The sequence below is a fragment of the Indicator indicator genome, chromosome 7, assembly GCF_027791375.1.
Source record: "Indicator indicator isolate 239-I01 chromosome 7, UM_Iind_1.1, whole genome shotgun sequence".
In the NCBI taxonomy this organism is placed as follows: domain Eukaryota; kingdom Metazoa; phylum Chordata; class Aves; order Piciformes; family Indicatoridae; genus Indicator; species Indicator indicator.
In genome coordinates, this window is record NC_072016.1 from 30,604,061 (window position 1) to 30,629,103 (window position 25,043).

General features: G+C 40.5%; 1 protein-coding gene across 3 annotated transcripts in view; it reads right to left on the bottom strand.

Moving 5' to 3' along the window:
* Positions 1–25,043, bottom strand: part of CTNNA3 (catenin alpha 3) — a 409,043-nt gene that overhangs the window by 111,521 nt on the left and 272,479 nt on the right. For all 3 annotated transcript variants that reach the window (XM_054382672.1, XM_054382674.1, XM_054382673.1), the window contains one exon: positions 17,092–17,184. In XM_054382672.1, the coding sequence (XP_054238647.1) occupies positions 17,092–17,184 (93 nt within the window). The remainder of the gene's footprint in view (positions 1–17,091; positions 17,185–25,043) is intronic.

The window sequence follows — 25,043 nt, forward strand, 5'->3', positions numbered from 1 at the left end:
ACTCCACCACTGCCCTGGGCAGACCATCCCAATGCTTGAGAACCCTTTCAGTGAAGAAATATTTTTGGACATCCAGCCTGAACCTCTCCTGATGCAGCTTGTAGCCATCTCCTCTAGTCCTGTTGCTTGACATCAAGGAGAACAGGCTGGCCCCCTTCTTGCTCCAACCTCCCTTCAGGCAGTTGTAGAGAGCACTAAGGTCTCCTCTCAGCTTCCTCTTTTCCAGACTGAACAATCCCAGCTCCCTCAGATGCTCCTCATAGGCCATGTGTTCCAGGCCCTTCACCAGCCTTGTTGCCCTTCTCTGGACACATTCCATCACTTTAATGTCCTTCTTGTAGTGAGGGACCCAGAACTGAACACAGGACTCAAGGTGAGGCCTCACCAGTGCAGGGTACAAGGGGACGATCACCTCCTTGTTCCTGACAGGCACAGCATATGTAATACAAGCCAGGATGCCACTGGCTTTCTTGGCCACTTGGGCACACTGCTGTTTCATGTTCAGTCAACTATCAAGCAACACCCCCAGGCTCGTCTCCAAGTTGCAGCTTTCCAGCCACACATCCCCAAGTTTGTAGCTTGCCATGGTGTTATTGTGACCCAGGTGGAGGACCTGGGACTTGGCTTGTTGAACTTCATACAATTAGCCTTGGCCCACTGGTCTAACCTGTCCAGCTCCTGCTGTAAGGCTTCCCTACCCTCTAGCAGATTGACACAAGGAGAATGATGAGGTAAATCAACACTGCTATGAACAATACTGAACTGATACTTCAGGATAGAAGTTAAATCCTGTATAGCTCTATCTCCTGATGTCTGGGCAGTGGTTGCTAGTCATACATAGAAATAGGTTTTTATTACACTGGAATGTTTGCTTCCCAATGCAGCTTAGCACTGCTGCCAAGCATGGTGAGCTCTTGAGGAACCAAACCAAATGCAAATGAACAAACCCTAAAAGTCCCCACCAAACCAAAACCACAACAAACAGCCCTCTACAGCTCCCCACTGTCCCCACAGACAGCTATGCCTTGCTGTTATATAGGGACCAAATTAATGTTTCTAAATGCATTTGGAAACCTTCTACAGAAAGGCGCACCGAGGTATGTTTAACACTCCACAGACTGAGCACAGACCATTAAAAAAAACTAAGACAAAAAATTAAAGCTTAAAAGAGAAATTCCCATTATTTTAGTATAAATTTTAGTATAAATTGCAGAAGAACTGAAAATGCAATATTCAGTATTCACATTTGGGTGGATAGTTGCTTGATTTTGGGGGGACAGAGGACAAGATAGGCTGAACATTTACAGAATGACTTTTAAATACATCCAGCAGTATCTCCCTTGACCTGACAAGTGAAGCAGATAGCAGATCACAAACTAGATTGGGGATTTTTGCAGGTCAGAATGCAGGTGCTTGAGTTGCATGACTTCATATGCAAGTAAACCTTTAGTCCAACTCATACTGTCACTACATACAAAACAGAGAGGTCCTTGCGACCAACTCGTGCATTGAGCTTTACAATGGTAAAATACCACTGCAATGGAACCAGAAAAATTGCAACATAACTACACCACAATTACAGCTTTGCAATGGCTTTGCACTACGGAAAAAAACAAACCAAAATAAAAATAACCCAAACAATGCCATGAGTAAAGCTCAATACATATGCCACAACTCTTATTTCATGTACATTTTTAAATATATTATGCAGAAAATCAAACCAAAACAGAAACATAAAAACATAAAAACCCAAGCAACCCAGTAAAAATGTATTAAATGCAACAATCTAGCTCATCATTCCCTTTTGGGATCATAGAACTGTCACCATTACAGACAATCTCCTTCAGTAGTAATTTTTCTAAATGTCATTGCACTATGTTTCCTACAGCATCTATGAACATGGTAAGGTCTGAAAGAGATGTGGAAAACCTATTAGAAAAAAAAGTGAAAGCCAGCAACACTATGGTTTGCACAGAACTCTTTAAAAATCCAAAACTCTCTGAAGTACCAAGTTCTCTGTGTACTTTACAAACCCCCCTAAGAACAGTCTAAGAAAAGCAATACAACCCCACAGTGTAGATAATGGCATCATCTCATCTGAAAAACTCAAACTTAATTCTCATCAATTCATCCTGTAAAGGTGTACAGGCAGAAATACAGGCTTGAGAAACAACCACCAAAACACTGAGAACAGCTGAATGATATGGTAAGATTCAGAGGCTAGCAGATTAATAGAGCATCGTGAACATTATGCAAATGCCCATTGACAAATCAGGTACATTCCATAAATTCAGGAACAAGGGAGGACTCTACAATACTTATTTCCAACGATATATTTCATATTAATGTAAACATCCCATAAGAATCAGCATCATAGGGTTTCCTCACAGAATTGTAGTAAGTTTTCATAGATTCATAGAATGGTTTGGGTTGGAAGGGACCTTCAAGATCATCTAGTCCCACCCCTCTGCCATGGGCCTCCTTCAAACTGGCCTTGAACACATCCAGGGAGGGGACATCCACAACCATCCTGGGCAACATGTCCTAAAGAATTTCTTCCTAATCTCCAGTCTGAATCGCCCTTCTTCCAGCTCAGAGTCATTGCCCCTCATCCGATCACAACAAGCCCTTGTAAAAAGGCCATCCCCAACTCTCAGGTAGCCTCATTCACATACTAGAAGGCTGCTCTAAGGTCTTCTCAGAGCGTGTGTGTATATATAAAAAATATATTTAATTATATATTTAATAATATAAATATAATAATATAACAAAACACTGTCTTCTTGGGAAGCAACTGTAGTTCCAAAGCTCATTACACTTCATTTTTTAATTGGTTGATCTTTTTTCCCTAGTGAAATATCTCAAATAATTTCCTTCTGGAATTCTCTCAAGCAAAATCCTCTGCAGCCAAACACCAAAACCCAAAAGAATTAAGACGATAGTGCAAAGTGAAAACTATCAATCAGTGTCAGTATGCATTACATTAAGGTAAGCTAAGTGTTTTCACATTTCCTCCTAGTTCTCATTTTCTGTCCTGTATTTCACACAGGCAGACTGTATACCCTCTAAAGTGAGAGAAGTGCAAAGAACACCAAACTCTTGTTACTTTCCAATCAATGAGGATGGTTCAGGGCAATTAAAAAGAAATTCAAATTAAGAAAAAAAAAAAATCTTTCTTTTCCACCACCCCCTCAGGAAGGAATCTTTATTCTTCTGCTATTACTAAGAACCATTTCTGAAGCCCAAGTGCAGAGACTCATAATCATGAGATTAATTCATCACATATCATTCACATTATCACCCTCTGAAAGAGAAACCAAGCATTAACTACATTGTATGCTATCCACCATTCAATGACTACTTTTTCCCATTGTTGTTACTATTTTTCTAATGTCTTTAGTCTTTTTATATATTTTCCACTTGCAGAAAACCCAGCAGAATATTGACTGAAAACAGGATCAAGAGGCAAGCTACAGCTCCAATAGAATGATGAAACAACCTGATATTTGAAGCATCACTGAATATTTATATGCAGGTTTTAGCTATGAGTTAAAAGAATGTCAGAAAGATGCAGCTCACTACCCAGAAAAAAAAAACCCTCCTGAAAACATCTTTACCAGAAAACTATGCACATATGGATAATAATTCTGCCTTAGAGACACACATCAAGCATCAACAGCAACACTGCATTCTTCAAGAGTTTCACTGATGTTATATCAGAACACAATGTTAGTGTGACTGCAGTTAAGGATTTAAAATTACTTTTGAATTTATCCAGCAAAAGTAGAGACAGAAGAAGTGATATAACGAGAAACACACAGAACCTATCCCTATTTTATGCATAATAGAAACATGAGTTCACCTCTAGCTAGCACATCACATCACATTAAAAGGTCCCAAGAATTTAGAAAGGAAAATTTGTTTGAGATAATTCTGTTTAAAATACGGTTGACAGCTTTAGATTGGTAAAGGGAGATTTTCTAACTCAGAAGAGCACACCAAGCTGCTGCTGTACTTTCTAATTTTACTATTACTTCCAAAGATATTCTTACTGATACATTTCCTAATGACTTTTAATTTGGAATTTAGTAAAACAGACAGTCAAATTGCCAGATACATTCTGCGAATGTAAAACAGAAAATCCACTTGTAAATCACCCATCATAAGAAAGACACAAAGCTGTTGGAGCAAGTCCAGAAGAGGACCACAAAGATGATCCAAGGGCTGGAACACCTCTGCTGTAAGGATAGGGTGAGGGAGCTGGGATTGTTCAGCCTAGAGAAGAGAAGATCTAGGAGATCTTAGAGCTGCCTTCCAGTACCTGAAGGGATCCTACAAGAAGATGCAGAGGGACTTTACATAAGGATGTCTACTGACATGACAAGTGGGAATGGTTTTGAGCTGAGGGTCCCTTCCAACCTAAGCCATTCTATGATTCTATGATCACATTATCGATCTTTGCCTTCTGAAATGCCATTTTATCATTTTAGTTTCCAGGTACAAATTTTGGAAACAGAATAAAGATAGTCATCGTCTGCCTTAAATTTGATACTACTTCTACAGAAACCATTTACAGGCTCAGTTTAAAAACCTGGAAGCTCAGAGACATGAATCACCCAAAACTTCTAAGATTCACTTCTTCACATTTCTGCAGGTTAGACATTCCCCTCAAAAATGTACTAGAATTGCCTCCAATCACTGAAGTCTGCCCCTGCATCAGTGATGGAGGGAGAAGGTGAGTATACAAGAAAAAAAGATTAACCCAATAACTCTTGTGCCTCTGCTTTCCAAGCTTTTGCAGAAGACATTGAAAAGTGCTGAAAAACTTGCTCCTGAGCTGCAGCTGAGGTCATACGTTCATGTACAAAAAAAGTGGAACATGTAGTGTCACCCTGTTGAATCTGTGGCTCCATCAAACTTATCTCTACCTCAGTCACTTCCCTTGATGCTTGCCAGACTAGGTGCTTGCCTCTGTTCCCTGACATCTACACCAGCTGCCTCCAGGATGCTGAAGCACCCCTGGGGCTTTCCATCATGCTTCCAGTATTTCAGCTGAAAAACATCTCAAAATTAGGTAAAGAGCTAATAATGGGGATATGCCAGACACTACAGAACAGTTACACCAGATGGAACCACTTATCAATGACTTTAGCTTCTTGTTTCAACAAGAGGAGTGGGTTCTCCATTCAGCCTACACTCTCTAACCTATTACTGCATGCTATAGCTATTTATACATAGTAATATTCTCTACCTTTTTACTGCTCTCCACCCCTCTCTTCCAAAATCTAGGCAAAACTACATCTCTTAACAGTGGTATTATTCTGCTGTCTTGCACTATTCTGAGCTTTCGTAATGTATGACCACCCTTCTCCCCAGACTCCATAGGGTTTTTTATTACAAGTCACCCCTAATAATGATGGTTTATTCCCTGTCTTTCCTTCCCTGGCATTCTGCTGCAGGACTCTGACCAACAAAATGTAACACCTTAGGAAAACTTAAAAATTCACAAAAAAAAAAAGGATGAAGTTCAAGACATAAAAAGGAACTACCTTTCCAGGAAGAATACTTAGAAGTTTTAAAGGCAGAAGGAAAAATAAATCGTTTCTAAAGCATTCATAGCACTTTGTGCAGTATCAATTTACAGCAAACGCCCTTCAGCAACTTTAAGAAACTTGACCATTCTCATGTCTTATGTTCACTAACTGCAGGGGATGCAAGCAGAAAAGAGGATAAAATCTGTATTGCCAATTAGAGGTACTCAGGGTAGAGTTTTTAGGGGATTCTATTCTGACACAACAGATGCTAGAAAAGGAAATTTAAGACTGAAAACCTTAAGGCATTTTGTAGTTAATTATTCTCTCTGCAAGTACTGTCATAAAACAGCGATGTAGTCACAACCAACATGAGACTTTCAGGGGGATCTAAGATTCATGCACCCCCACGTGGAAACTACTAGAGAAGTTCAAGCCAAAGCAAATATCTAATTAAGTCTATTTGTATAAAGCACTACATGTTCCAACACATTTTTGGTGGCCAACAGTTTTAGGATTCTTCAACCAGCTAAAAATACCACATGCTTCATCATCAATTTAAAACAACAAACTTCACCTCCCACAAACAGAAAAGGACTATAATCTACCCTTATTCTTGTCAGTAAATGATACTAGAGTATATTAGAAAGGTTTCCTTCTTTGTATTATTTTAAGTCCTTGTCAGATAGCCAGACTGGAAACTGGAGCACAGCTGGGCTTTGTACATGTTTCTTTTCTGCAGATTCCCTTTGCTTTAGACTGCAGTGTTCTGGTGGTACAAAGGATCATCCATTCAAATAGGATCAGATATTATTATGATACTTTATTTCTAGACTAACAACTCTCCATGCGATGTCTCGTGGTAGCCCGTAACAACAGCTTTCTCCTAATATCGAAAACAAACATTAACTTCTAACACCAAAACTGGGCCACTGTCAGCAAAACCTGCTGTTACTCCACACTACCACCAAAACGGCCAGCTCCTCTAGGGTCACTTTTCCTCATTCCTTGTCTTGAACCAGCAACATCCTGTGTTCAAACATCCACACAGTAAACCATACCAGCCAACTAACTTGAATGAAAACTAGCCTTCTCAAATGCTTCTCAGGTTAATTCTCAGTGGCATCAGTTTCCTGTATGATTGTTATTGTTAGTCACAAGGGAAGGAGGCAGAAGTAACAGCTTGAGAAGCACAAGATCAAGTTTTTAGCAGCACTGATGGTGTATGCCAGATTGAACTGCTTGTGGAACAAAGGTGTAAGAGAAGGCATTAAACACAGGCATGTTGAAGTAGACTACCACAGCTTAATGACATTTTGACATTAATGACAATTTCTTAACTTCAGCAGCACTGTATGTGGACCTCACTAATATGATGGAAATCGACAGGAAAAGTTTGTTACTTCACCAAAATATCTCTCCATTAATTTTAGAAATACTAAGGCATGACATCTACTTTCAATTAATCTCTCAGTTGAAAGGCTGGAGATGGTACACAAGATGTCTGATACTGTTAGAGATACTAACATCTGTTTTCTCTCTTTATAAACAGATGGTAGAGATCTCACTGATTTACCATGTTCTCCCCCATTACTTCTGCCCTTGCACAAGACTGCTGTATTTGAAGAAAATGGTATTAAGATAGATAAAAGCAGATGCCACACAGACGGTTCAAACAAGAAGATGAAACAATTGTGGTTATTAAAGTGATATTGGTGAAGAGCTTTTACGAGGCAAATAAAAAAACTTCTTCAGTGTTCCCTACCACTTAATGTACCAGAGCAAGTAATGTGAAACAGATGATTGATTTTGTCTCATGAAGAAGTAAACATATAGGAAATGTAAATTGCTAGCTTCAAAAATGCACAGCACCATAAAAGTATAGAATCCTAGAATGGCTTAGGTTGGAAGGGTCCTTGGAGATCATCTACTCCAACCTCCCTGCCATGGGCGGGGACACCTCTCATCTAGGCTCCTCTGCTCAAGACCTCATCCAGCCTGGCCTTGAACAGCTCCAGGGAGAAGACAACAACCTCTCTGGGCTACCTACTTTCTAGAAAATAATATCTTTCCATATGAACCCAAAGGAGCTAAATAATTTTAGTGTAACTCATAACATAGCTCACAAGAAAGACTAAATTCCCCTTTTTATTCTTATAAGGAAAAACCCACTGATAAAATGTTTGAGAGAAAGATTTTACTGGATATTTAAAGCTTCAGCAAAACTTTCAGGAGGTAAAACAATGTTATGATCAGACTTTTAAGAATACAGTGATGTATTAAATTAAATTATAATATTAAATTAAATAAAGAATATAGTGGATGCAGTCTACCTTAGCAAGGCTTTTGACACTGTCTCCCATAACATCCTTGTGAGTATGCTCAGGAGGTGTGGGATAGAAGAACAGACAGTGAGATGGTATTGGAACTGGTTACAACATAGATTCCGAATTGTGGTGGTCAATGGTGCCAAGTCCAGCTGGAGACCTGTAACTAGCGAAGTCCCCCAGGAATCAGTTCTGAGTCCAGTTCTGTCCAATATCTTTTTCATTGACATTGAAAAGGGGACAGTGTCTGCTCAGCAAGTTTGGTGACAATACGAAACTGGGAGGCTTGGCTGATACACCTGAAGGCTGTGTGGCCATTCAGTGAGACTTGGGACAGATTGGAGAGATGGGCAAAGAGAATGAGGCTCAACAAGGATAAGTGCAGAGTCCTGCATCTGGGAAGGAAGAATAAACTGCACCAGTACGTGTTAGGAGGTGATCTGCTAGACAGCAGCCCTGTGGAGAAGGACCTGGGAGCCCTGGCTGACAAGTTATCCATGGGACAGCAATGTGCCCCTGTGACCAAGAGGGCCAATCGTACCCTGGGGTGCATTAAGAGGAGTGGGTCCAGCAGATCGAGAGAGGTTCTCCTCCTCCTCTATTCTGCCTTAGTGAGACTCCACCTGGAATATTGCATCAGTTCTGGCCTCCCCCATTCAACTGGGACAGGGATCACTTGAGAGAGTCCAATGGAGGGCTGCGAGGATGATTAACGGATTGGAGCACTGCCCTATGAGGAAAGGATGAGAGCACTGGGGCTTTTTAGTCTGGAGAGGAGAAGACTGAGAGGGGATCTAATGTATATAAATATCTGAGGGCTGGGTGTCAGGAAGGAAGGGACAGCCTCTTCTCACTTGTGCCCTGTGACAGGACAAGAGATAATGGATGTAAACTGCAAGCACAGGAAATTACACCTCAACATGAGGAAAAAATTCTTTACTGTAAGGGTCGCAGTGTCCTTCTCTGGAGACCTTCAGGACCCATCTGATTGCGTTCCTGTGTGACCTGCACTAGATTATATGGTCCTGCTCTGGCAGGGGGGTTGGACTACAATATCTCCAGAGGTCCCTTCCAGCTCCTAACATACTTTGATCCTGTGATCATGCAAGCCCTTCTTGAGAACCAGAGCTTCTCAGTGGAATATTCATGTGTGGAGGACACAGCTGTAACTGTCAGGCTGCTGAAGGCTTCCATGCTACTCTACACTAACTTGTATGTGTAATCAATGTACATTGGAAGAGAACAGAATACAAGCCACTTGTGGATTAGAGATGAGTTGCCTGGATCACTTCTGAGGACACACATGTGCATACTCTTCAAAAAACACCTCAGTTTCTCAACCCCTGGCTCTGTGGCAATGGTGAATTTACTGATCAACACAGACCATTCCACATGATACTGAAAACCAGGCAATAGACTTAATACTGTTTCTAGAGAGAGAGGGGGGAAAGACTCCAGGTGTTCCCATCAAACGAAGGACACAGATCTGTTGGAACAAGTGCAGAGGAGGGCCACAAAGATGATTCAAGGGTTGGAACACCTCTGCTATAAGGATAGGCTGAGCTGGGGTTGTTCAGCTTAGAGAAGAAAAAGACTCCAGGGGGAGCCTTAGACCTGCCTTCCGATACCTGAAGGGACCCTACGGGAAGGCTGGAGAGGAACTTTTCATAACGGTGTAAAGCAATCAGGCAAGGGAGAATGGTTTAAAGCTGAGGAAGAGTAGGTTTAGACCAGATCTTAGGAAGAGGATCTTCTGTATGAGGGTGGTGAGACTCTGGAACAGGCTGCTCAGGGAGGTTGTGGATACCTCCTCCCTGGGGTTGTTCAAAGCCAGGGTGGATAAGGCCATGAGCATCTGAGCCTAGCTGACAGGCATCCCTGCCCATGGTGGGGAGGTTCATAGAATCAGTAAGGTTGGAAAAGACCTCAGAGATCATCAAGTCCAACCTATCACCCAGCACCTCACGACTAACTAAACCATGGCGCTTCAAGTGCCAAGTCCTTTTTTGAACACCTCCAGGGATGGTGACTCCACCAGCTCCCTGGGCAGCCCATTCCAATGGCCAACCACTCTCTCTGTGAAGAACTTTCTCCTCACCTCCAGCCTAAACCTCCCCTGGCGCAGCTTGAGACTGTGTCCTCTTGTTCTGACACTGGTTGCCTGGGAAAAGAGACCAACCCTCACCTGGCTACAACCTCCTTTCAGGTAGTTGTGGATGGCAATAAGGTCTCCCCTGAGTCTCCTCTTCTCCAGGCTAAACAACCTCAGCTCCCTCAGCCTCTCCTCACAGGGCTGTGCTCCAGACCCCTCACCAGCCTTGCTGCCCTTCTCTGGGCACGTTCAAGTATCTCAATGTCCTTCTTAAATTGAGGAGCCCAGAACTGGACACAGTACTCAAGGTGTGGCCTGACCAGAGCTGAGTACAGGGGCAGAATGACTTCCCTGCTCCTGCTGGCCACACTATTTCTGATGCAGGCCAAGATGCCATTGGCCTTCTTGGCCACCTGGGCACACTGCTGGCTCATGTTCAGCCTACTGTCAACCTGCACCCCAGATCTCTTTCTGCCTGGCTGCTCTCCAGCCACTCTGACCCCAGCCTGTAGCTCTGCATGGGGTTGTTGTAGCCAAAGCACAGCACCCAGCACTTGGACTTGTTAAATGCCATCCTGTTGGACTCTGCCCATCTGTCCAGCCTGTCAAGGTCCCTCTGGAGAGCCCTCCTACCCTCTAACAGATCCACGCCTGCTCCCAACTAGGTGTCATCTGCAAACTTACTAATGGTGGACTTAAAGATATTCAACAGGATTGGGCCCAGCACTGATCCCTGGGGGACACTACCAGTGCCTGGCTGCCAGCTGGCAGTGGCACCATTCACCACCACTCTCTGGGCTCGGCCCTCCAGCCAGTTCCTAACCCAGCGCAGAGTTCTCCTGTCCAAGCACGGGCTGACAGCTTGGCCAGGAGTTTGCTGTATGGGAGGGTGTCAAAGGCCTTGCTGAAGTGCAGATAGACTACATCCACAGCCTGCCCCACATCCACCAGGCTGGTCACATGATAATAGAAGGAGATCAGGTTGGTGAGGCAGGACCTGCCCTTCCTAAATCCATATTGGCTGGGCCTGATCCCTTGGCCATCCTGCAGGTGAGCTGTGATTGCCCCCAAGATGATCTGCTCCATAATCTTGCCTGGCACTGAGGTCAGGCAGACAGGCCTGTAGTTGCCAGGTTCCTCCATCCAGCCCCTCTTGTGGATGAGCATCACACTGGCCAGTTTCCAGTCATCAGGGACCTCTCCAGTGAGCCAGGACTGCTGAAAAATGATGGAGAGTGGCTTGGCCAGCTCATCTGCCAGCTCTCTCAGGTTGGAGCAGATGATCTCTAAGGGCCCTTTCAACCTAAGCCATTCTACGATTCACTGCAACAGAGCTGATTACTAAAATTCAACGAAAGGAAGGCTGCAGGGGTTGTTTTCTTGCAAAGAGGTTTGGCGGGTTTTGCCATTCTCCTCACTGTCAATAGAGAAACATCTACAACACCACAATACAGCAGTCAGGTCCACAGACATGTTGGCATTTGAAAAGAAAAAAAGCAGCCAGATTAATTACACCAGATAAGCCAAATACAAAATGTTAAAGACAGCTGTCAAATCAGTGTTTGAATGGCCTGGAAATATGACATGTATAAATATATTACCACTGATCAGCTCAGCATCTTGCTTACCGTAACTACTGCACTGCTTTATTTATTATTATTATTAACTCATACAGCAAAAAATTCGGCTCCTGTCTTTAGCACTACATTATGTACCAAGTCATATTACAAATACCTAACTGCATATTAAGTTCCAAGCAACAAGAGAATAAGGCACTGAGATGTAGAGCTGTACCTTCCACAAATGTGCCAAATATTATGCTCTTTTCATTGGTATGTTTGTAATTTTAAGTATTGTAGGAGTGGAAAGAATAGCAAATAAACAAATAAAAGCCAGCTGCAAGACTGAACCTAAGACACCATAAAGTATTTGAGAGATCAGTGCACAGGTAACAGGTAACAGAATCACAGAGCAGTGGCTGAAAGGGACCTCTGAAGATGACATCACGTCCAACTCCCCTGCCAGAGCAGGATCACCTAGGGCAGGCCACACAGGAATATGTCCAGACAGGCCTTGAAAAAGTCTCCAGAGATGGAGACTTCACCAGTTCTTTGGTCAGCTTCTTCCAGTGCTTGGCTGTCCTAAAAGTAAAGAGATTTCTTCTCATGTTTAGATGGAACTTCCTATGTTCAAGTTTATGCCACTGGGGACTACTGAGAAGAGTCTGGCACCATCTTCCTGAAACCCACCCCTTAAATATTTGTAAACACTAACATTCCCCTCATGGCTTCCTCTTCGCCAGGATAAACAGCCCCAGCTTTTTCAGCCTCTTCTCATATGAGCAATGTTCCAGTCCCCTAATCATCTCAGTGGCCTTATGCTGAACTCTCTTCAGTAGTTCTTGTCCTTGAGCTGGAATACCCAGAACTGGACACCGTGCTCCAGGTGAAGCCTCAGTACTGCAGAGTAGAAGGGGAGGAGAACCTTCTTTGAACTACTGGCCAGACTCCTTTTGATACATCCCAGGATGCCATTGATCTTCTTGGCTGCAAGGGCACACAGCTGGCCCATGGTCACCCTGATGTGTACCAGGACTCTCTGGTCCTTTTTGTCAGGGCTGCTCTCCAACAGGTCAGCACCCAACCTGTACTGACCCATGGGATTGCTCTTGCCCCAATGCAGGACTATACACTTGCCCTTAGTGAATTTCATTTCATTTCATTTCATTTCTCCCTGCCCAGCTCTCCAGCCTGCCTAGGTGGATACAAACCCACTCCTTGTCTGTTCCAGTTCATGACCAGCAAGGTTGTACAACAGTGGTAACTGCTTCCAGAGACAGTTATCAGCAGGACTTTAGACTGTTAGCTGTGTCTAAACTCCATTTTGAGAGTCCATCATTTTAAGAATTTGTTATTGGTAGGTTCTGCAGTGTGATTTTACTTAATAGTGTTAAGTATATTAATTCCAACAACTATGTAAGAGATGGCAGATACAGAAAAAATTACAGATACACCTGTCTAGAAAATAAGCACTTAGATTTTGATTGTCAAAGTCCTGAAAACTGCACTGAGTTAGGATGTTTCCAGAGGATTTTGCATGCATTAGTCTCAGTCAAAGAATTCTTCGTGTAGGAAAGGATTCCTGGTTAGGTACAAGTTAAGAAGAGAAATGAACTGACAGTTTCATATATCTAAAATAGCTCATGATGTGGTGGGTTTTTTTACAATATTTTTTATTTTTAATAAGGCTATTTCCCTCATCTCCATTTTTAATTTTATTTTTTTAACACAACTCAACCTCCAATGGATTTCCTATTACATAGATTTTCTTTTCACCCAATAGCTTTATACCCAGATGGTTTCTAGCCATCTTTCAATACTTAAGATGAAACCAGAACTCACTAAAAATTCTAAGACCAGAAATTCTGGTTATACCGGTGTATACCTTGTGGTTTTAAACATAGCTGAGAAAAATATTGCACGAGATTCAACTATTTGTATTTTTTTTATTCATCACTAAATAAAGATTAAGCTAAAACTTGATTATTCATGTGTTTTTCCAGTATTTTTCTTATTTGTATGATGTACTGGAACGGATATGGCTCACTGCAGAACCAATCAGTCTCCACCATTTTGGTAACTAGTAGTAAGTTCCAGCAAGATCTCATCTTCAAAGGAAGTGAGTCTGTAATCACCTTATCCAGATTGGTTCTCACAAAGCAAGCTCAAAACCTTTTTGCTAATAAAAAAGTCCCTAGCCAGAGCCCTTTGAAATGCTGAATCTCTTCCCAGCTGCTGGCTTAAGACTAGCCACTTCTGAGCTCTACTTTGAAACACTTGTTCCAGCTTTAGGCTCAAGGCTGTTCTTCCTCCAAAAAAAAAGATCAGCTCAGGATCTGTGTGCATTGCTGCTGTTGGTATGTACGCATGTCTATGAATTCTAACAATTAAAAGGCTTTCCTTCAGGGTTTGCCAGCTCTGGAACTGCCTTTTCCCTAGTGCTACATGGGAAGTTCTGCTAGTCAAATCTAAAGAATTCCCAAGACTCCAAGGTGTTCTCCACACGTATTGTTTTTGTTGCTGCTCTTTTGGTTAATTTGCATAAGGCAATTGGGGTGTTTTTTTCTGGGGGCTGGGGCTTTGTTTGTTTGGGGTTTTTTTGTTTGTGTTTTTCTTTTCCTGTGCAAATTCAGCCATTTCAGATTTCAACCCAAACCACAGAGTCCTCTTCAGTAAATATATTTTTCAGAGCATGTAAATTTTTTTACTATGAAAATTTAAAAACACTGAAGATTTCCTAATGCAAAGAGTTCTTAATGCAAATTTCCCCATGCCAAACTCTAATCGATAAGCCCTGCAGGGATCTTAAGTGATAATTGTTTTCCCTGTGGAGGACTTTGAAAGGATACAGCACAATCTGATGTATCGGAAAATGCAGAAGCCTTATTCTGCTACTTCTTACTCAGGTAAAATGCCAGTTGCTTTCACAGGGAACGGTTCTTATCCAAGAAAGCAGCAAATTCCACACAGTGAACACAAATTAATAGTAAAGTAATCTTATCACGAGAATACCACATTCTCTCTTTAGACAGACCTATTACCATCAACTGCATGAGGTTCAACAAGTCAGAGTGCAAGGTCATACATTTGGGTCAGGCCAGTCCCAGGCACAAATCCAGGCTGGGTCCAGAGTGGGTTGAGAGTAGCTCTGAAGAAAGGGATTTGGGTGTGTTGATTGAAGAGAAGCTCATCATGAGCCAGCAGTGTACTCCTGTAGCCCAGAAGGCATATTGTATCCTGGGCTGTATCAAGAGGAGTGTGGCCAACAGGGCAGAAGAGCTGATTCTGCCCCTTTACTGTGCTCTTGTGAGAACTGTGTCCAGTTCTATTGTCCCCATCTTAAGAAGCGAGTCCAGAGGAGGGCCACAAAGATGATCCAAGGGCTGGAACACCTCTGCTATGAGTTTAGCCTGAGGCAGTGGGGTTGCCTAGCCTGAAGAAGACTCCAAGAACACCTTAGAGCTGCCTTCCAATACCTGAAGGGATCCTACAGGAAGGCCGGAGAGGGACTTTTCATAAGCATGTCCAGCAATAGGAAAAGGGGGAAGGGTTTGAAGCTCTTAGGATCTTAGGAAGAAGTTCTTCAGTATGAGGGTGCTGAGACTCTGGAATAGGTTGCTCAGGGAAGTTGTGGATGTCTCCTCCCTGGGGGTGTTCAAGGCTAGCTTGGATGAGTCCTTGAGCACTTGAGCCTCGTTGAGAGCTGTCCTTGCCCATGGTGGGGAGGCTGGAGTAGTAGATGATTCCCAAGGGCCCTTCCATTCTGTAATTCACCCCTGGTTTACCTTGAGGTTAGAAAAAGTGTGGGGGAACTAAAGCAACAACATAAAAAGACCTTCCATTTTACTGTACAAAACTAAAACCTTAGTAACTTAAACCGCTGTGCATAAAAATCAGGAGTAAAGATTACATTTTAGAATCTTCAGGTATAAGATGTGTAAAATACTGAGAATGCAGGTTTTCAGTTAGAAAGCTACCCCTGGATGCATAATAATGCGTTATAAAGGTGCATTTGTACCCCTGGGGGAAACAAAGCTGGAAGAAGCTATTCATAAATATTTCTTACAAGCCAGCAAATTTCTTACAAAACATGCTCTTTCAAGTACGAATGAGATGTGAAGCATGGAACTGTAAGTTATAAAAATGGACACTGAAACAGAATTATTCAGGAAAAAACAGTGATCTGTGATACTTTCAGAACATCACATTTCCTTGATATTAGATTCTTTTTCCTCAAGTCTTGCATTTACTCAACAGGCATAAAATGGACTTCTCAAGCTTGTAATCGGACATATTATTCATATTTGCTCTTCACCTTCCATTTCAACTAAATCTAACATTCAAAAGTTTAAGAATATTTAGGCCACTGTGTAAACTACAGCGTACTTCAAAGAACTCATGATCTTGATATTATGTTGCCTCAAGGCTGAAACACTCAGACCAGATTCACACAAATCACTCTTTGCTCTAAACACATGTAACTGCAGAATATTTTATATCTGCATAATTCTGAAAGTAACCGAAGCAGAAAGAATACACTTTTTATAAGATATTAAGTACAGAAAAGGTATATGTAGCTGAGTTATTTTTCATTTGCTCAAGACAAAGAGCTCAAGCTTTTGAATTGGCAATAATCAGAAAAAGTCATACTTTTAACATTCACATCCACAAAATCAAGTCGTAAGATTATTTCAAATCAAATGTAAAAAAATTCCTCCCTCTCTACTCTGCCCTGGTGAGACCACACCTAGAATCCTGTGTCCAGTTTTGGGCTCCCCAATTCAAGAGAGACAGGGATCTGCTAGAGACAGTCCAATGGAGAGCTGCAAGGGTGACTAGGGGACTGGAACGTCTCTCCTGTGAAGAATGACTGAGAGAACTGGGACTGTTTAGTCTGGAAAAGGCTGAGAGGGGGATCTTATGCATGTCTATAAATATCTGAGATGTGGGCATCAAGATGGAGGTGCCCATCTCTTTTTGGTGGTGCCCAGTAATAGGACAAAGAACAAGGGTACAAGCTGGAATACAGGAGGTTCCACTTCAACACCAGGAGACACTTCTTTATGGTGAGAGTGACAGAGCATTGGAACAGGCTGCTCAGAGAAGTTGTGGAGTCTCAATCTCTGGACACTTTCAAACCCCACCCGGATGTGTTCCTGTGCAGCCTGCCCTGGATGATCCTGCTTTGGCAGGGGGGTTGGACCTGATGATCTCTGGAGGTCCCTTCTAACCCAAACCACTCTGTGATTCCTAAGGGCAAAAGTCTCTCACATCACACTGTTAATTCAACCAGGTTTAATTTCAGAAACAAAGCAGCATGTTTCTTCAATTGCATGTTTTACAGCTTTTCAAACTCTCAATTAATACAGACTATTAACAACTCCTATGATATTCACTAAGAAAAAATAAAGAAATTAACTATTAGCCCTCGATTTATCATGTGGTCTCCATTTACCACAGTAAGCTCTGCGACTGAAACAATAACTTAGACTGATGGAGCATGACTAAATATCTATGTTGTGTGACAAAAACACAGTGTACACTCAGAGTGCTGTAATGGAAATTAATTGGAGAAGTCATACCTGCGGGCACAAAGTCTCTATGTGATTAGTTGCCATTTGAACAATTTTCACTCCATCTTCATTTGTTGACATTGAACAAGCAAGATGAGCAACCTTAAATAAACAAAGAAAAATCAGTTTTGTAAGCAAGCATTCATCCCCTCACTCTCAAACTTGCCAAAAAAATCTCTGCAAGAAAGTCTTTATTATTCAGGAAAACTAATTTGCCAAAGAACATAATTGTTCAAGGGAACACAGAGAAAAAATAACTAAAAAGGAGTTGTGGAAAGAGGTAACAGTAACAAGAAACGTCGTGATCTCTCCCCAGTTTAGGTTCAGCACACAGTAGATGCAGAGTAGTGTTTAGAGAACATCAGGACATTTCAAAGAAAGGGCCTAAGGCATCAGCTAGATTGCTTGTGACCGTGTTTCTTAATTTTTCAGAGCCCTTCAAACCATGTCCAGTTTTATCATTTTTTTAAACTTAAAGATCAAATAACATTTCCCTTGATTTGAGGTAATGAAACACAGAATGATTTATGCTCTAAGCTATCCATAGATCATTATTCTAATTAGTGGCACAATTTTCTTTTGAAATATTCACATCAGTGCAGCTTTACAGTAAAAATGTGTAAGGAAACTGGAAATCTTTTATTTTATTATATACCATTAGAAATGCAGATTCCTTTAAAGTAAAAAAGATCTTCCAGGATGCTCCACAGTTCAATGAGTTTGAAGAGATGAAGGAAAAAGAGCAACTCATTGCAACTCAACATTAAAAGGTTGTAACAGGCTTGACAAAGGTGCAGGAGGTTTTGGGAACCCAGCAGATCCTTTCATGCTACCTAAGTCATATAATTTGTTACTCTCCATAGCCTTCACTGAGCTGTTATTACAAATAGATCACTCCAATGTTAAAGGATACCAAGAACTGCCTGAGAACTACAACTCTGTAGCGCTGCAAATACCAGCATAGGTATAAACACAGAGATGCATAGTTAATTTGTAGTTATTCAAAACTCATGTCACAAGTTCTACAGCTTAGCTGAAAAGTAAATCTTCATTCATCAACATTACAGGACAGTTTTTCTAAGAAAGAACAATAGTTCCATGATGATCTATTAACAAAGGCTTTTAATAATTACAGGGAATCAGTGCCTAACCAAATTAATGACTTTCCTATCCAAAATTCAGAAGAGACCAAGTAAGACACTTTGTAATGAGGGTGAAGACTAGAATGCATGGCCTTTCCTGTACACCTATCATAGAATCATAGAATCATTCAGGTTGGAAAACACCCTTGAGATCATCAGGTCCAACCATTAACCCTACTCTACCAAGTTCACCACTAAACCAAGTGCCACATCTAAATGACCTTTAAACACACCCAGGGATAGTGGCTCCACCACCTGCTTGGGCAGCCTGTTCCAGTGCTTGACTACTGTTTCAGTGGATTTTTTTTTTTTTATGTCTAGCCTAAAGCTCCCCTGGTGCACCTTGAGGCCATTCCTTCTTGTTCTATTCCTAATTACCTGTAATTAGGAATAGAGACCAGAAGATACAGACAGACCAGAAAATTCCAGATAGAAACAAAGGCTAAGATTTAAGAAATCCAATTTTTACAGGTGCACTCAAGCTGCACTCCCTTTTGTCTGAAATAAGTTGCAACAGATTTTCTAACATCATATTTGATAAAAACTGTTTTCCATCCTACACTTCTGCTCTTGACTTTTTAACTGTAGGTTACCTACAGATGTTTTGGTATCATCATAATACAACACTAAAACACTCTAGTCTTTCTTCTCCCAAAACTGTTTTTCTTTGGATTCAAACTCAGGGTTTTTCAGTATTGGTTACAACTAATTTGGGTTGGTTGGAATATTTTAATTTCTTTGTGCCAGTCAGAGAGCTGCTTGTGTATACTAAATGGAACACTGCATTCATTCACACTGCAGGAATATTCCATCATATATAAAAAAGAACTCTACAGGGCTCATTGCAAATATTACTAACCTATTTATTAAAGAGCTCCTCAATGCCTAAAGTGGTAACTTTTCAAAGGCAAAAAACAAAAAAACAAACAAAAAAACCACAAAAAACAACCAACCCAAAACCAAACCAAACAAACAAAAATGGAAAAACCACCCCACCACGTAAATAAACAACAAAAAGAATGGTGAAACAAGCCATCTGGCCAGGACAAAGTAAACTCCCTCAGCAGCTTTTTCTTTTCGCCATAAGCTTCCTCAGATTTTCCAATTTCATTTCACTGTTTCCAGAAACTTTAATCTTTTGGGAACTACTGCAAAGGAATATGTACAATATGTACCTCCTATTTATCAGTAAGAACATCTTAGGTTTGAGTTCACTGCTGTAAGCAGTAAATATTTTGTCCCTGTCTTGATGTGCAAGGAAGATACTGAGACACCTTGAAATAATTTTTTATCCTGTTTCCCAATTGCACTGGCTGGAACATATTCATATAAATCCAGTCCTTGACATAAACATGCCACAGAATCACAGATCAGGCCACAAGAGGTTTCCAGAGCTCATATGCTCCAAACCCCTGCTCAAAACAGGAGAACAAACTCTAAACTGTGCAGCAGAACAGCATCTGAGGACAAATGATGTGGCTGTTACTAAGATCACACTGGAAGTTACAAGGGTCAAAAAGCCTACATCTTCTCTGACATAACATGCTTAGGTTGAGACAGATCTCTTCATCCAGAAGTATTCTCTTTTACTTGAACTCAGCAGCCACCTGGGGTTTTATACATAATGAAGAAAAATTGTTTATGTTCTTACACTTCCCCTCTTGGTTCTCTAGCTCATGAGCATTCTTTGGAGATGGCCCAATTCATAGCAGCGTTCTCAAAGCACAAGCAGCAAACTAAGGGTATAAGCATTAGGATTTGATGTTAAGCTACTTTACAACAACAAACTGAGGTCTGTATTGTTTACATTAGGTGTCTTTTAAAGATCAATAAAGTTGAAAAAAAGTTGCATTTGGCTATTTTAGAATTAATAAAATTATTTTACATTCCTGATGGGCACTTGAAATGCGTACTACAGTGCTACACCAACAGTGAATTTAGTCCTCTGTCTTTCATTTTGCTTGATATGAGCAAATCTGTCATTTCCATTATAAAACAGGTAGAATCTTCTTCTGGCACATAAGTGAATCACTTTTCTACATGTAGCTTACACATGAGAAAAAGGGTCCTCCATCAATCTCAGTAGGTGATCAGCTGTTCCACCCAAAAGACAATCCCAATTCCAACAAGTCATTAGCGTGATCTCAACCACCAGTATGCTCTCAGTTAGTATTTTAGTCACCAGCCAAAATACAATAATCCAAATAAAACAAATGAAAAAAGCCAAACAGGGAGGGTGGACACGACAACACAAACAGATATATAGCAAAGCAATCCATTAAGGTCAAGACTAATCCTGAGTAGTAACAGTTCAGAAGACGTTTCATTTGTAGGAGAGTTACTGAATACCGACCCAAGGAATAATATTCAATTTCAGCATTGCTTCAATCAACGTGGCTTTTGATAGAAAGTAGATACTCTACATAAATTGATTTTAGCTGTTAGTCTTCTCTCCTCCAACTATAAATGGCAAAAGGTACTTATATATTCTTTGCTTTTAACTTTGTGCTATAATGCACTATCTTCTACAAGCTTATTCTGTTATTAGCTCATAACATTAGCTTTATGAAAATGACTGCTCATTTAAAAAAAAAGATCACAGCAAAAAGGGGAGGGTCACCAATAAACTCTACACTTTTTTAAAGGCAAAGCTACATAGATGTATGTATATCTTCTAGAGATTGCTGCAATTTTACATGCGTTTATGATTAGTAGGTGCATTTTTCTATCTGCAGCCGATACTCAGTGCCATGCTGCCATCACGCCAGCTTCAAAATGAAAGTGCTGGCTGGAGCAAACCATCACGGGGCTTAAAGTTCAGATGATAACATGAGCGGCTTCCTGTTCTGGTTGCTGCTTCCAGTTTCCAGGTTTGGGGTGCTAGTCTTTTCCACTGGGCTGGCTGAGTGCTGGGGTGGGAGGAAACATTTTGGTGCTGGCTTCTGCCAGCAAATGTTGCTTTTTTTCCAACCCAATTTCCACCATAAAACTCCATTTCCATCCAGATTAACTCAAACAGTAATACAGGTATTTATAAGCTGCTGCCAGAGTTTACATGCTATTTTTCCATTGTTTCTAAAATCCTTTAGGATAATTCAGGTCAAAAATCCTATTACTTTAAAAATTTTTTTAGCTTTTTCTTTGGTGGGAATAAACCACATTTACCATACATTATGTTGCTTCCCTGCTCTTCTAGCTTTTCACCTTCCACTCTTCCAGAAAGATGTTTTTAATCTGATCATTTAGCTGTTGTGGGGCACTACATATCTGAAGTCTCTTTGCTCATCTGCTAGTTCCTTCTGCACTTCTCTTACTTTCACATGCCTCTCCCTGCTCCATTTCCTGCAGAAGTGAATTACATAGCACTCCATGAACACCACAATCACTACTAATTCAACAAAATTACCTCTACCTTGTGCACCAGAGGCTTATCACTGCACCGTTGAACTGTAGCCAACTAGCTTGTTAACATGAACTCCTTAGAGCATTATGTAACTTCAAATGTTTCCAGTAATGTTATTTGTCAAGCATGCTAAAATTTCTATTTCTGTAATTAATTATTTTTTTTTAATCCACACATACCTAGAATAATTCACTGCAATCATTTTATTTCAAGTTCCATGTGCTCATCCAAGTCTTACCTCATACAAGTTTATTTAGGAGGTGTTTTTTTCAGATAAACTGGAAATGGAAAATAAAAATTGAAAATAAACGAAATACTTTTTGTATCTTTTTAGGTGTTTCAGTATAAAATTTACAAGTATCTCTTTCCTTTTGTGTGAACATTTCCTTTTTTCCTTTTCTCCCTGCCTGACACCCTCTATCTCCCACACTTAAAAGACAGAGGTAAATACAACACGTAATAAGCCATTGTTAAGACTATTCAAGACTTTGGGGCTTTTCCTCTATAAAACAAAGTTAAGACCCAAATATATGCATGAATACATCCTCTTCTATTATTCAACTATTCTACAAAACAACACCAATTTCCCTTGCTTTCAGGATTTTTCTGTTAGACTAAATAATATGCATTTTTTTCATCCCAATACCCAAGCATACTTGGGCGATCTTTGTTTCCCCCAAACACAAAATCTTAAGATCCTTCCTACTATCAGAATCAAAATATTTATCTTTTATGCCTCTGACTGGTTAACTGAGCTAGAAATTAATCCCAGGAGATGAAGCATATTTCCCAAGATGCATACATCCTCTACTATTTAAATCAAGCATGAGTTAAGACTTAGTATGCTAATAAAATGAAATCACATGGCTCTCACTTAGCACTTAATAAATATTAGTGGAGCAAAAGAGCAAATAGACTTCCTATCAGCAGTGTAATTGCTTAGTTACAATGCCAGCAATTCCTTCACTTCAATGCAAATGTTTTCAGTTCCTTGAGAAAGTAGGACATCAGACAAATAAAGCATGGAATTTTTAGTTTTGAATGACACACAAACCTACCATTTCATAGCTCTTTAAAAAGTTCAAACTAGAAGCAGACCACTGCAATAATCAGCTATTTATCATTTTATTTAAAGTTATGCCTTAAGCAATTCCTTGTATTGGTTATACATGCTACAAATTAACATTTTTGTAAATAAAAAGTCATGCATACTAAGCATAAATAAATCTGTCAAAAACAGAATTCACCTTTGGACAATTACAAAGAATAACCACTCGGAAATGCAAGAAATACTGTATCACAAATACTTACCCCCAAAATACTAATCACCTGCCTCAGCAATGCAGAAATTATATAGAATCATAGAATGGTCCAGGCGATCTAGTCCGACCTCTCTGCAGTCAGCAGGGAGATCCCCAACTAGATCAGGTTGCCCAGGGCTTCTCAACATTTTTTAATTTTTTTTTTCCCCCAGCACTGGTGTACCAGCTTTCATTTTCAACTAGTACAAAATACGAATGTTCACTTATGCCTTTATGTTCTGACTTTATTTGCTTCCTTTGCTGTATGTAGAAATTAGCATAAATGCTTTTCTGTTTTCTCTGGTTGCATTATTTTTTTTGTCATCTGAATTCACTTCCATATCACCTTTTGAAATCTCACAGATCTCCAGGAATCCACAGACTCTACACTAAGGAAGACTCATCTAAACTCTGAAACCAGGATAATGATATTTTAACATCAGTGTATGTGAGATTTAGAAGAAACATGCCAGATATGATGTTAAAACACAGTGTCATCATGGACCAAAATTAAATATGGCCCCAAAGAAAAGAATGAAACCAGATACTCAACAGTTTCCAAAGTACATCAGCTAGGACTGCAACTGAGATTTTTTACACCAAAATCTAAGAAACATGTGTGTCTGGTGTTATGCTTTACCCAAGCAGAGCCTAGTTTAAAAAGCACATTTAACATCTCATCAGATCAGTTCTTCAGAGTATCACTAGAGGGCTTGGGAAACTGTAGACAGTAAGTCTGAATTTTGAGCATGTTGATTGCTGAATGAGGCACAAACAGACTATGCACAGACAACATGCAACATATAGCACTACAGCTTTCTGGAATATGTATTTTTTTGCAGTAAGAAGCAGTTCATAGAATAATAGAATCCTAGAATGGCTTAGGTAGGAAAGGACCTTTGAGATCATCTATTCTAACCTTGTACTGAAAAACTTCTTTCTAAGATCCAGTCTAAAGCTACTCTCCCTCCGCTTCAAAGCATTCCCCCTTGTCCTGTTGCTGGATATGCTTATGAAAAGTCCCTCTCCAGCCTTCCTGTAGGATCCCTTCAAGTATTGGAAGGCAGCTCTAAGGTACCCCCCCAAAGCCTTCTCTTCTCTAGGCTGAAACCCCCCCCTCCCTCATAGCAGAGGTGTTCCAACCCTTGGGCCATCTTTGTGACCCTCCTCTGGACTCACACCAAAAGCTCTGTCTTTCTTATGATGGGGACACCAGAGGGGAATACGCTAACCCAAATCAAACAACTCCTCATACTGGACACAACCAAATTTTTAAACTGAAATTTAAAATTATGAATATGTTTTGGAAGCTTTCTATGAAACACTCAAGCCAGTTGTATTTGCAGTAGCTATAACACAGTACATTACTCACTCGTCATGAAGTACATACATGCCTATATACTAGATAACTAAGTAGTCTGTAAAGCCAAATAAATGTGACACTGCTCCAGCAGTAAAAACCTAATCAGTGCTCCAGGTACATAGTATATTCTTATGCATGGCATTATGGCATTGCTGCATTACAGTATATTCTTATGCTTTCACTATAGGCTACATTTCAAGTATCTTATAAATATATGTAATTAATCTTCTCACTCATTTTTACCCTTCCTTTCTCCCTTAAATTAATATCTACATTTTTATCAGGTTTATTAGTTTTTCTTCTCCTGTGAATGGTGTCATGAGCTGCGTCTCTGCAGCTATTGTGAAAGCCATCTATAGTCAGCCAATTCCAATTGCAATGGAGCTGGAAGCAGTCTCCTAGCTACTGCAGAGTATATGGAATATATGTTGTACCAACATAAAATGGTTTTGTGTCACTGGCAGTCTATTTCATGCTAATTGGATTTAAAGTTTCATAAAAAAATTCCATAAGAAATCTTTGACTCATTTTTGCAAATGTGATTTCTGGTCTAGGAAAGGTAAAACTGATCACAAAGGAAAACACTTAAAAGTGTTTAGAAGCCTTGTGATCAAAACTTACATTTAAGATCATGCAGCCTGAGGCACTATGTCATGCATTGGGTTATGAACCCACTAAATTCACTGACAGAACTCTTAGGGAGACTCTATTTTGTTTACAGTACACTGCCCTTGAAAAAGGCAAATAAATTC